The sequence below is a fragment of the Apaloderma vittatum genome, unplaced genomic scaffold, assembly GCF_000703405.1.
Source record: "Apaloderma vittatum isolate BGI_N311 unplaced genomic scaffold, ASM70340v1 scaffold40993, whole genome shotgun sequence".
In the NCBI taxonomy this organism is placed as follows: Eukaryota; Metazoa; Chordata; class Aves; order Trogoniformes; family Trogonidae; genus Apaloderma; species Apaloderma vittatum.
The window spans coordinates 48111-62072 of NW_009708184.1; the positions used below are offsets into that span (position 1 = coordinate 48111).

The 13962-nt window shown below is 39.6% G+C and overlaps 1 protein-coding gene across 1 annotated transcript; it reads left to right on the forward strand.

Moving 5' to 3' along the window:
• Positions 1–645: 645 nt before the first annotated feature.
• On the forward strand, positions 646–11797 carry LOC104271707 (protein FAM171A1-like; the record flags this gene model as incomplete). Its single annotated transcript, XM_009866456.1, has 4 exons — positions 646–715; positions 812–1039; positions 6409–6501; positions 11639–11797. Coding segments are annotated over exons 1-4 (550 nt in total), but the record flags the coding sequence as incomplete, so codon positions are not given.
• Between the last annotated feature and the right edge of the window lie 2165 nt (positions 11798–13962).

The following is a 13962-nucleotide window of genomic DNA, read 5'->3' on the forward strand; positions in this document are numbered from 1 at the left end:
GTTTGTTCCTCTTCCCCACTGCCAGCACTCTGCTCTGGTCGTTCTGTACTTTGAGGACAAGGACCTGATCCTGTGGGATTTCACCGTCTTGGTTAGGCATCACCAGGGAAGTCCTATGCCAGCTGGGACAATCTCTCCCACTGGGCTTCAATATCTCCGACTGTAACACAAGCCTGCTCCCTTGCCCACTTTCTTCCTAGGCTTCTGTCACAGCAGATTTCCTCTGTTTCTTTGCTACACAAAGAGAGAAATGTTTTGGGGAAGGGATGAGGGAGCACAACCCATTTGTGCCTTTGCCTTTCCCTGCTGCTGGTGGAGAAGGCTGGCCAGAGCAGAGGCACAGCAAGGCAGGGACCTTACAGAGAGTGACAATGCCGTGCTATCTGTGAATGTTTGATAGCGTGAATGTTTGATAGCATGAAGTTTGATAGCACACGCATTCAGAATTACAATGCTCCTGTGAGACTGACATGTTGCCCATCAATGGGAATATTGCCTGCCTCTGGTGATGTGCTGCCCAGCTGCATATGGCTCACAGATGGACTATAGGCGCTCTGCAGCTGGAGTTAACAGTGGGGCAGTAATTCAGGCCCTGATCTGTCTTGTGGCAGAATCTGCAGTGTCTCTAAAGAGTGACAGCCTGAAATGGGGAGCTGCAGACCAGGACAAGAGGTCATATGTGGCACCAAAGTGTCGGAGGTTAGCAGTGAGCCAAGTATGGTTTTGATCGTTGGTGTGCTAGCATGTTCTGACTGCCGCCTCCTGCAGGAGCTTCGTGGATGATAATTACTCTGGTTGTTTGTCATTACAGAAGTAACGCTGAAGGTCCACGTAAGCGATGCCAGCACGCGTCAGCCAGTAACCGAAGCCTTCATTGAGATTTTTACCAACCAGATCTCCATTGCATCTGGAACCTCAGGAGCAGATGGCACTGCCTTCCTCAAGTTTCAGTATAAGTTGGGCAATCAGCTGATAGTGACTGCTAGTAAACATGCATATGTGCCAAATTCTGCACCATGGAAACCTGTAAGATTGCCTGGTAAGAGATCTTTATTTTTGTACTGAGGTAAGATTTTGAATCTAAAGGAAGTTACACGGTTTTGTATGATGTGTTTTAATGCTTGCAATCCTGGGTGGGAGGAAGAACATCTGTGTGTTTCAAAAAAGCAAGAATTCTTCCTCAGTTAAACTGTGGCATCAGGGCTGTGCAGAGATTTACTCTTCTTCTGGCTGTCCTTGATACAGTGCTACATTGGTTTTCAAACAACTGTTGGTGCTCTTACAGCTCCACAGAAAACGCAGATCTATTCCAGATCTTTTTCTTTGTGGGAATGCTGTTTCCAAGTGCTGTTTCAGCAGCTGTGATGTACTCATTCCTTTCTCTCCCAAGGTGTAGCAACAACCGTTGCACCGTAGGCTGTACAGTACAAAAAAAGTCCTTGCCTTTCAGTTCTTGGCTGTGTCCATAGAACAGTTTTAGTCTGCAGTTATGTGATCCAGATGTAAGGATTTTCTAACGTAATTAGCATGGTTTGTTTCTTCTGCAGGCAAACAAATGTAACAGTAATACTTGCATGTTAGCTTTTATCAGAATGCATCAAATTTTTATGGAAAGTGGAAGACTTTAGATTAGTTGTGCAGAAGGGGAGGCTGAGTCATGAAGACTATTTCTGTACTGCTAAATAGAACCGATTGGGGGTGGCTTTCAGACCTTGAGATGTAACATCTAGGTCACATCCCTGTTTTTCATCTTCTTCTTCTCTAATCTCCAGCTACAGTTAGGGTCCAAATAGTTTGGGAATGGTCCCAGGCTTATATTATACACAAGTCACACCTAAATATCACTTCAAATTTGATAATTAGCCCAGATCAAAGCCATGTCAGGTTTTAAGTGCACCAATGTTTAAATAACGTGAATGATCACAGGGCAGTGTTCAGTCCCATGCCCTGGCTCCATTTTATTTATTAATATCAACATAGCCAGAGGGACTGTGTGACTTGCTGCAAGGTCAAGTACAAATGTATTTTCAGATGGGAAAAGGAACTTGAATCTCTTCAAACTCAGAATTATGCTTTAGGCATTTCAACATGCTGTTTACTTATCTGCATTTGCTTGCTTCAGATAAGATAGACTGACTTCTTCCACATTTCCTCAGCTGTATTCTGCTGCGTTTTCCAGCTACTTAATGGAGCTTTAACAAAGACTATGCCAGGTTCTTAGGTCCTTACTGAAAAAGTAAGAAGCAACTGAAATAAGTTGCAGCAAGGAGAGTTTCAAATAAATAAATAAATTGGAACAGTTCTTTGCTGTTCTTTACAGCAGCAGTAATCAAATACTGCAATAGGTAGCCTGGAAAGGTTGTGAAATCTCCATCTTTGAAGATCACAGAATCAAGATAACTCAAAACTGAGCTGGACACCCCCTGCTTCATTTAAACAGGTCACTTCCAGAGGTCCCTTCTGGCCATAATTGTTCTGTGACTGTTCAGAAAATTCCTTGGTGTTTTTTACTGCATAAATAAGATGAAAAGCACCTTCCTCAACATCCTTCATGCACTCCCTTAAGACACAATCATATGTGATTAAAGCATGCAATAACCTTTTCTTGCTTGAACCTTTACTTGCCTTGTGTCTCATATCCTACTGACTCACCCTACATCCTTTGAATGCAGCCTACTCTTCCATGGCTTTTTCTTAAATATTGATTTTGAGGGAAGGAGATCGAACATGATGTTATTGTTTTGGTAATTCATTGAAATTTAAAGAGCAGTAACTGTATACAGTTTCCACAAAATCTTTCTTTCCGCAGTTGAAATGTGATCTTAACTCAGAAAATAGATTCCTTTCACCTCTGATCCTCCCCCATTGAAAGTGATAGTTTGCCATTGATTTAATTGGGAGTAGACTCCTTTCTTTTGTTTTCTGTACCTTGAACTTAATCCTTTCTTTGATTAAAAAACAAGTTATAACTTGATGCACCCCATGTAGATTTGATAGGGTTGTTCTTTGAATTACTCCTTAGAAAGGACATGACATAAAAGTTCAGGCCCAGGATACTTAGGCTGTTATTTTTTTGTATTGACTAAGATGTCTATAAAAAACTTTCCAAGATCTATTCGTATTTAAATGCTCTGTATTTAAATCCCTGTCATCCTTGTAAAGCAGCGCAGTATAGAAGCTTTGAAAACCATGGACATTTTGTTGTTGCTGTTATTTTTAATCCGGATTGAATGTGGGGAACAGGCAGCGCATTTGAATCTGGATCTTGTAGCGTGCAGTGGGATCCTTATTTCCCAAAAACACCTTTTAACAGTACTTGTAGTTGTCACCCCACCCGGCAGAGATGCCTTTCTGAGCAGCGTCCCACCCAGGGCAGTGGTTTAAGCTAATGTGCCGTCCTGTGTGCTGGGGCAAATGAACTGTGGATACGTTTACTTCAAATATGGAAAGGATAACCACAAATAGGGAGCAGGTTTGAGAGCTACAGGGTGGTAATGCTCCAAGTGCTGTAACACGACTTGGCCAAAGGGTCAGGATTCTTCCATCACAGTCAATGTGCATTAGTTAGAATCTTATGCTGAAAACTGTGCAGCCACTGAACTCATGATACTATTGTAGTAGCTTTAAGGAGTAAGCGTCGAGGGTTTTCTGTTCTCATAATTCGGCAGAAATAAACTTTTCTTACATTAACCAAAATAATTACTAGCTCTTTGCCACTTAAGCAGGAGGATTATTTATTTACATAGTGATAAATGGTAGGAGGAAAAGATTAAGATCTCTTTTTTCCATTAAACTATTTATCAGCAGAGCCATGCCTCCACTTATTAACAGTTCATTAATTTAACATCACTTGAGTTGTTGAAGTGTGCATGATGGAAGATGTGCTCATCTGTCTGCTCTTAGCTACGCATAGATTTTTCTTTGTAAATAATTGGAAAGAAAAAATATATGACTGGTAGTCTGTATTTAAGAGGATGTTTCTGGAGTAGTCTTCGCAGTGAAGAGAGGAGAGCTGCTGAGACAGCACAGTTCAGACTAGCTGGTAGGGTCAGTCAAAGCAAACCATGGTATTCTCTGTGGTGAAACAAAGGATGCTCATGGAATTACTGGGAAGTGAGAGTTCGTTTGGAAAGCAGTGACTCTCCAAAAGACATGTGAGTCATGGTAGGTGAACAGCTGAAAATAACCTTCCAATGCAGCACTGCAAGAAAGCAGAATAATCTGATCCTCAGCTGTAAAATGAGGTAAAGACTGAGAAAGAGGAATATAGTATTTCAGAACTTGTCTTTGGTGCGGCCACTCAGGCATATGCGTGTTGAGCTCTGGATCCGTGCTTCAAAAGAAGTGTTTAAAACTGCAGGCGTATATCAGGAGTGATGAAAAGATTGGAAAATATGGCTTACAGGGAAAGATTTGGAAGTGCTTATTTTTTGTTCACCAGAGTTGAAGTTCGTGGGGTAATTTGATCATAGTCCATCAGGTACCCACACAGAGAACAGGAAATGAATAAGAGAGAATTCTGTCTAGCAGGCTTGTATAAAAAGATCAAATGGCTGAAAGTCTAACCTTGATAAATTTTGATGGGTAAAAAGGCACATAATTTAACTGCCTTCATAATTACTTACAAGAACATTGATGTTGCAGTGTCTTCCTTACCACTTGACTACTTCAAAAAAAATTTATAGTTTTTCTACATGTTTTCTAGGTTGAGCACTGCTGTTGGATCAAGCAGTAGTTAGTTCAGGGAAGACTATAGTTCCGGAATAAGACTGGATCATCACAGTCATCCTGTTTGCCTTAAAAACTATGACTTTCTGCCTTTGTCTTGCTGAGAAAAAAATGTGCACAAAAGTCTGAGGGAAGTCTAGAGTTTATATATGCATTATAGTCTGGCATATATGGAAGAAGATGTTGGCAAAGTTTATTGCATAGAGCTCCTCAGGGTCTCTAAATTATATTGGCTTTCTTCATGCAAATTAAGTTACTGGAGTAAAGACAAACAAATTTTGTAATTGTGTGCCCTTAGTGCTACTTCCATGAGGTTTTCTGACTTGTGTTGCCTGATGTATAGATCTGTTTCACTTGTAGAGCATTGGAAAGAAAATTCTCAGCTGTACTTGAAATAACATGCTTTTTTATTTTCTTTTCTTAATGCTCATATATGTTGTTAAGACAGTCTTTTAGATGGCAGTGCTTATCAGTGTGTTTCTCCTAGTTTCTCCTCCTTTCTCCTATACTTCTCCCAAGCATCAAAATTTATGATCTTTAAAAACATATTTCTTAAAACAGAAATAATATACATTCTCCCTATTTGTAGCTAACGTCTATATGATCTCTTGGATTAAGTAGTACATACTAATTTGGAGGAAATTTATGAAGCTCCAGAAAATCAGAAGAGCTTGCTCCATTCTGTTATTAGTTGGTTCAGGAAATGTCTTCCTCAGCTTGTGATCACTGCAGAATGGGATAAGTACTTTGCAGGGGCAAATGTGAGATGCTGCCCAGTTACCAAAAAATTCCTAGTCTGCATTAATCTCCTCCTCTCCTTCTGTCTTTGAAAGCCGCACAAGGACTGCAGGCTGGTCTACTTCTTCCTGTTTTCATGAGCGCAGGAGCCAGGCGTGCTCGGTGGCTAATTCCACACATATTTCTGGTCTTCTAGGTCTGAAGAACTTGGCATGAAATTATATCATGTTCTTCAGCCTCCAAGGATGTGTGCACACACAGACACAGCCCCCTGTACGGAATGTCAGTATGCAGTGGCAAAGGAGGTCCTTGAAGGCAGATTTCTTGCAGCAAATGCCATTTATCTGTCCCCTTTTGCACCACTGGTAAAACGACAGTAGTTCTGCTATATATATAGCACTTCTGTAATGTAGGTGGTAACTCAGTAAGGACATGCTGTATTTTAAAGCGAATTATTCAGACTTATTCATCATACTTTGCCTTTCTATATGACTCTTTATGTAAGCATCTCAAAGTATTTAAAAGTTAAGTTTCATTAAAATTTCCCTGTGGTAGAATGTATAGCCATTTCACAGAAAAATAATTCAGTCAGGCTGAGTTAGTGTTTTGCTCCTCGTTATGTAACAAGAAGTCTTTCTGTGGAGCTGGGAATTATAACCCAAACCCCTGCTTTACACTGCGCTCTTCTGTACTTGGAGCTACCATGCATGACTTGCAGGAGTCAAAGCATAGAATGTGTTGTGTAGTTCAATGATAATTACCCTGGAAATTTAATTATTTGATTTAGAAAATGCACATGGTTTCTGTCACGTATACAATATGATTTTGATAGTTTGGGTGGCCTGCTTTTGCAAAACTATAGGAGAAAGTAAGTGCTGATGTTGCTGGGTTATGTTTGTAAGAATTCAAATATATCCGACTTAAACCACTTCTCTCCCACAGTGTTCTCTTCATTGAGTCTCGGCCTTCTTCCTGAACGCTCAGCTACTCTAATGGTGTATGACGATGTAGTCCAGATAGTCTCAGGATTTCAAGGTATGCTGGTTTTTGGAAGTCGGAGTTGAAATTTGAGTGACACTAAACAAAAAGCCTGACAGCCGGATACTTTCTGAACTCTATCCCACGAGTGAGACTGGTGTGTTGTGGGGAGTTCTTCTGAGTTCCCTGAGGAGTGCTCCTCTGTGGAATTATTTTACCAAATTGCTTAACAGCTAAATTCATCCTTAACTGCTGTGAGCAGGAATTTGAGTTACTTGGTAAAAAACAAGTTTGGACTTTATTATGCCGTCTGAGAGCTAGAGATTAAATTTCTTTCAGTATCCAATGGATATTTTTTTTCATCTAGACTCATTTAACCATCTTTGCAGTAAACATTTTCTGATATTCTTATTGTCTAAGAATTTTCTCTGGTTTTATTTTGTTTCTAGCTTCCTACTGTGAATGCTTTAGAAAAGTAAGACATAGAAAAATGGAAAATTTCTCATATCTGCATTGTTGTATACCCTATATAAACTTACTTTTCATAAGTACTTCCTTTGGACCCCTTATCAGACTGCCTGCCAACCTACATACTATAGGATGAAACCTACTGTATTAGAAGAATAAAGATCGAATCACCTTTTTGTAAGGCCGAATACAGAAGTTAAAGCAACTGTAGGATCAGTTAGATAAACACTGTTTTCACATTGCACAAAAAGAAGAAAATGTTCGTCCGACCTAGGGATCTGACTTGACTTAGCCCAAATGATGTGATAGCTGAGGTCAGTCTCTTAACAAAAGAACAGAAGTTTTTTAGGATACCTTGTTAAACCAAAGTCAGGGTGAGTGACAGGTTTGGGGGGAATATCAATATCAAGGAGTTGGTTGATCTGAGGTGTGAATTAACTTCTCTGCACTCTGTTGTTGTTTGTACATGCACTATCTACAGAGGAGGCTGTTCCTTCCACATTAAAACTTGCATCCCTGTGAGCACTGTAACTGTGCATAAACTGTGTCTTATTCACATATACTTTAACTACCATGATTTTTCAACTCTAGCACATAGTTAACAAACAGGGAAGTGCTACCTTCGATAATATTCCAAGATAACCTTGTTTTATCTGAGGCAATATAATACAATTATGCCTGCCTGATATATTTTTTTTACAATTAGAAAACATCCAGACACAATAGGCTTTTCATTAATGGTAGCACTAGATAGGACTGGAGCTGAAAAAGCACTAGTCAAATTAGGTAATTGGTGGAATGCGCAGAAGAAGCTGGAGAATAGCAGAGCTGCCATATGTATATTCCTGCAATTTGAGAGCTGACTTTATGTAATGGGGTAAATGAGATGGACGATGGACTGTGTTAAACTGCAGGGGATTCCGTTAGACAAAACATGAAATGATGTCTACCAACAGTATTCTACTAGCATGGTGTATAAATACTCTTATTCTTATGCAAATGTGCTGATATTATGCAATTAACTTAAAAAGAACAATCTTTTCGTGTTTACAGCTTCCTTTCTTCAAAAAAACCAGCAGACGTTAAAAGACTAGCGGGACATTTAAAGGCCAAGTGACACTCAAGTATTTTCCACATAATCATGCTCCCTTCAATTAATTGATCCAGGGTGTTCCAAATACATTTAAATTAGGGCAATATAACTGGTTCTGCTGGTGTAGCAGAGAGAGAGGGTAAAGGAGGCAAGTGGTCTGGACTCTCAGTCTTGCCCAGTAAAAGCTATTATATGGGACTGGCCCACGCTCCTTTTTGGAATTCTCTTGTGATGAAACCTAAATGAAAGACAGCCTAGACATTGTACCAGTTTTTGAATGGAGCCTTTCTAGTCTCGATTCAAAGTCCTTGTGACCCAGTTTTTCTCTGTTACTTCTCCAGTTTATTTCCCAGTAACTTCAGGGTGCTTCAAAAGAACTGATCAGGAGTTACCTTAGTGCAAAAACAAGAGCAAAATAGAACTCATTATATGAGGAACAGACTGGGAACACTGGTGCTTAAAGCACCAGTCAAAGGGAAAAAAAAAAAGGTCTATCTAGTACAGTAAGTTACCAGTTGGTTTTGAATAATTAAGCAAGCAAGCGACTTATTATGTAATTGAGAAGTTTGTGTGAGTTAATGCAGCCAGCTTCATTTTCTTGATGGCATTGCAATCCACTGCTGTGCTCTGCCAGTAATTGGAAAGGATGGAGCTTGCCAGCCACTGGGTCATTTAAGTTATTTAATACCGGCGCAGTGGACTTTAGCATTCAGTGAATGGGAGCTGTGTGGGTACCCTCTGTCCGCCTCTGACATCTGAGCAATCAGAGCATGAACCGATGATACCTCAGATGTTGCTTCACATAGATTGAAGCTCGAATGCCCATGTGGTGCCACCTGTCACTCCTCCGGCCTGACAAGAGATGCCTTACAAAGATACTTTGAGATGGTTCTGTCTTCAGGTGTGCGCTGGCAACCTGGAGCTGACAGGATTTGAATCGTTGCCAGTGTGTGGGCAAGAGGATGTTTAAAGAAGATCGGTGCTGAGCAGTCCTTTACCTCGTGTCACTCACCAAGTGGAGAGAGCTCACGTGCCACGTTTCCTACTTGAGTGTGCCTGGGTTTTGTTTGAGTTTTATAAGTCAAAACTAGATCTCTTCAGTAAGAAGCAATAGTAATAATCCACTCTCAGTGGTGTTGACGTGGGATTCTGGTCAGCACAAGTCTTCCTCTCCATTTTACCATTTCAGAATCCCTCAGAAAGTCTGTTCCCAAACTTACACCCCAAAATCCTCTATGACCTCCGCTAAAGGAGTACATTGGATTATATTATAGCAAAGTGGTAAGAGAAGGCGAAAGCCTTGGTAGCTGCTTCTCTCACAAGCCTTTCGCTGGTAACTCCCAGTCTTCTGTCCCTTTGAAGTTGCTTGAGAGATTCGGAGAGACCCAGATGAGGAGCAGAGGGGAGAGTCAGGGTGAGTGACAGGTTTGGGGTGAATATCAATATCAAGGAGTTGGTTGATCTGAGGTGTGAATTAACTTCTCTGCACTCTGTTGTTGTTTGTACATGCACTATCTACAGAGGAGGCTGTTCCTTCCACATTAAAACTTGCATCCAAGCTGATTGCTGACAGCTTTGGAGGTCAGCCATAGGAACACTTTGCCTTACCTGCTGGGTTCCAGAAACTGAGGTTGGCTTTCTGAGCTGTCCCTATCTAGTTAAAATTTGGCAGCTCATGGCTCTTGCAGTGCTACAAAACAACCTTTTTTTTTAATAGAAAACACAAGACCACTCACATAAACTACTGTGTTACAGACTCAACAACAGGTACTTTGTTTTTTAATTCTCAGTTAGTTCAGATCTTCAAAAATATAATACCAGTTCTCTGCAACTTGAATAATTCATCTTAAACAGAGATTTAGACAGCAGAAAATCCTACAATTTGACATTGTACTGTTAGTGATAATCCTAATGCCAGTTTCTTTGTTGGGGTTTTTTTCTGTTCTTTTCCTGTGGATGCTTATCCCATAGGAGCCTGCTTAGCCATGCAGTCAGAGGTTCCCCAGTGCTTGAGCAGATCTGTCCCTGAGGTACAGCAAACTACAATGGTATTGCAGAACAGTCAGGAGATAAGTCTTCCCCGAGTTCATTGCAGTCCATTTATTTAGTCTTTTATGTTGTTTTCCATTTAAGTCTAGAAATTGTTTAAGGGAGATTTCTTCCTGCTTCACACAGGTGTTGTTGAGTGACTATGTCAAACACTCAAAGATGCTGCCAGTCTTGACAACCTACTGTAAATACTTAAATGTTTCAGAATTTTTTTTTAAAGAGAAGGTTTTATATCTTTTTCTTGCAGAATTACCAGAGAAGTGACAGCTAAATAATGATAAGCTCTTTTGAGATACTTGCCCACCTACATAGCAATTTTTGTTGGCCAGTACAAAGTTTGTTCTGTGGAATTTTATGTTTTCTTGTAGCTAGAGCTCCTGCTGGAAAATAATGCAAGAAAAAAATGCCAGTCTCCTGGTTATAATGACATTGGCAGTTATAAAGCTGAAGAGTTATGAGTCAAGCTCTTTAATCTTTCTCGCAGTGAAGTTACATGTAACTTAAAAGTGCTGCCAGAAACTAATAGGGGAGAAGAAGTGAAATTGTTTCGAGTTGACATCTTTGAACAACGTAGTCAAATGTGAATTAAGAAAAAAACTGCTTGCCTCTTGATTTTGTGCCATGTGGGGAGTGTTCTGTGAGTATTTAAAATGAGCTCTGGAGAATACAATAGCTTTTGATTTAAAAATTAATTTGCATGTTGCACACACAAACTTGCAGATGGAGTCTTGCTGTGTGTTGCTAAACAGCATTAATGGTGAGCAGCCATTGAAAAATACTATTGACTTTATAAACTGGGATGTAAATGAGACAAGAAATGCCATTGTGCATGAAACAGTCTCAAATCATGTTGCAGCAAAGACCCTTGAATTAACACCTAGGGATCTTGGAAAAAAACCCAAAACACTAGAACCGTAGAAGACAGAGGAAAAGAAAGAAAACTTATATACCAAGTAATCTGGTTCTGTTTAGATGTGTTTTTTGCATGGGAAAATATGGAAACTCTTTTCACCAAATGTTGTCAAGTGAATCTTTTTATCCAGTGATTTAAATAAATAGTGACTATTATCTCAATACTAGAGATAGTTATCGTGTCCAAAGCTTTGTAAAAAATAAATACAGAAATTACACAAGTGAATTGGGACTATAGGTAGAATATCACTTTAAAGAGTATAAACTACATTTATCTGGCTATTTCAGAAGAAATAGGTTTAAACAACTATGGTGAACTGGATGCTTTGCTAAGGTTTCACATGCCCTGCCTCTGAACTCAGTTTTAATTTCAGTTATATTCATTACAAGAAACACGTAATGAAATTGGATGTGATCCAGGGAAATAACATTGTCAGAAAACCTTCTGACATTATGTGCTTTCGCAATTTTGCTCTGTAATACTTGCGGAAAAACAATGGCAGTTCAAAATAAATGTAAAAATACTGTTTTTCCTCCTTTTTCATAATAGCCTTCTAATGCCTCTGTCCTTCTCAAGCTATTGCAATTTATAATGGAAAAAAAAAAGTGAATGTTCTTATGATTCTAAATATTCTGTCCGCCTTGGATACAGAGTCACTTTTAATTTTTTAGGTGCACGGACTCAGCCACAAGTTCACTTTCAGAGAAGATCTGTGAAATTACCAGAAAACACTAGCTACAGTGATTTGACAGCCTATCTGACTGCAGCCAGTTCACCCTGGGAAGTGGACAGTTTTCCTCATTTGCAGGGATTAGATGGAAATGGAACAGGTAACCCACCACTTTGGTTTTGCTCTGATTTCATACTGGTCCAGGGATCGACTTTTAACCATATCATTTTTTCCATTCCCCACTCCAGCAAACATTCTTTAAAATTTGGATGACGTGATAGATTCAACTGCCCTACCAAAGTGCTGTTCTAGTAAGCGAGAGAGCAAGGTCTGCTATCCCTTAAATGGGGCCACTGAATAGCAAAGATGACTCCTTGGCCTTGGGAGATCACAAAAGTTTGTCACACTTGTATTTTAGAACTAAGTCTCCAAATGTATAGTAGAAACACAACCACTGTGAAATTCAAAGCTGTAATACATTTTTATAATTGCAACTGCCTTTTTACTCTTCTTCCACTTTTCATTTAGTCTTGAGGGAAATAATTGATGTTGTGTAGGCTAGGGAAAAATAGAAGAATTGGGCACAGAAGCCTTCAAATTCTTCACATGCTTATGTGAAAAGGAGAATAATGTTTTCTCTGTGTCTGTATTTGGTTAGAAAGCAGTGGAAGCAGTCAGAAAGTAGACTTCAGTGCAGCAGGAGAGATTCAGACTACTTAGGAAAACATTGCTGGGTGAGGATAGTTTAAGCTGTAGAGTCAGTTGCTTGAAGGTTCTGGACAGTTAGACAGTCACCTCCAAGGATGGCACAGGCATAGCTGGGCCTGCTTGGAAGCAGGCCAAATAAGCCCTCACTGCAGGTTCTCGGGATGCAGGTACTTGTGATGTCGTGATTTAGGTGACTCTGAATACTAGATCATGTATGTAAACACTACGTACTGAGCTTGCTAGCTTTTGCCTAAAAAAAAAAAAAAAAGGCAAAATAAGCTTCCCCTGCCCTTTATACAAATCTGAATTTCTCCTTTTCTACTACAATCAGAAATGTGTCTGCTACCTTACTCCAATCCTTCTGTCTGCTTCAGTGAGTACCTCACATCCTGTCTCGTTCTACCTGTCATTTCCCTATTCTCGTCTTCAACCTTCAGTTTTCTCTGGCTCTTCACACTCAGACATAATCAAGTATCTCTTTATCTTTTTTAAAAGGAAGGAATGCACTTGATCTCACTCATCTGTCTACTTCCTTGTCTCCTTTCTTTTTATCTCTAAACCCAGTGAAAAAAACTGTTGACAATGTGTGTGGGATTCCTTTCTCCTAAATCTTTCCCTGGTACTCTACAAACCAACTTCCCACCTTTGCATTTATCTAGTGAGAACAGGTCTTGCCAAGATTTCAGATGATCACCTCTCATGGGAACTACACAAGCAGGGCATCATCTTCCTCCTGTTTTTGCCTCCTAGACTCCTACAAAACAGATGAATACACTCTCGGTTTTTTACTCTTCTGTATGTTTACAGGATGGAAATTTTTCCACATGAGCATAGGAGCCCTGGGTTTGAATTTTATTAGCCTTCAGGTAAAAGTATGTCACAAAAAAATCCCAAAGAAATGGGGTTTAAGCCAGTGAGAAGAACCTTGTTTTCTGAATACTGTTGTATTCAGTATGATATGATACAGACTAAAAATATATTTATATATGCACTATAGTATAGGTGAAATGTCCTCTGTTTTTAATAGAAGTTTCTCCTGCTATGGAAACATGAAACTTTAAAATGCTACACTTGGATTTACTTCTTTTTCTTTATCTCTAAGGGACTTGGTAAAGATTGTATCTGAAAAAAATTTGAAGGAATGAAAAGTGAGATCACATGCTGGGGGTTTTTTAGTGCCTCTGAAGAGAAAAATATGCACAAATTTCAGAACTCTAAAGCACTTAGCATTAATTTGCATAGGAAATTTTAGAGTGTTCCTGAACACTGCCACTTCTCCTGTCTCTCCCACGTCTTCTGCCCTCCAACTACTCCTCTGTTCTTTCACAGTTTATTTACATGCCTGTAGCGTTTTTGAAAGGTCTTCCCATTTGTTTCAGTCAGCTCAGTTTTCTGGCTAGTATTTATCCTAAGTGACTTTACAGTTGTTTAAACTAAAACCTGTTCTCTATGAGTTCAACAGTGTTCACAAAATCCCAGCTGGGTGTTGCAGCAGTGACATGGAGCAGTGAAAATTCATTGCATGAATCAGCATGTTCCAAACATAAAAATTCAAAGAATTTAGCTGCAAGTAGTGATGAGCCTGTATAGTGTTAGCTTATTGTTTGTATTAATGAC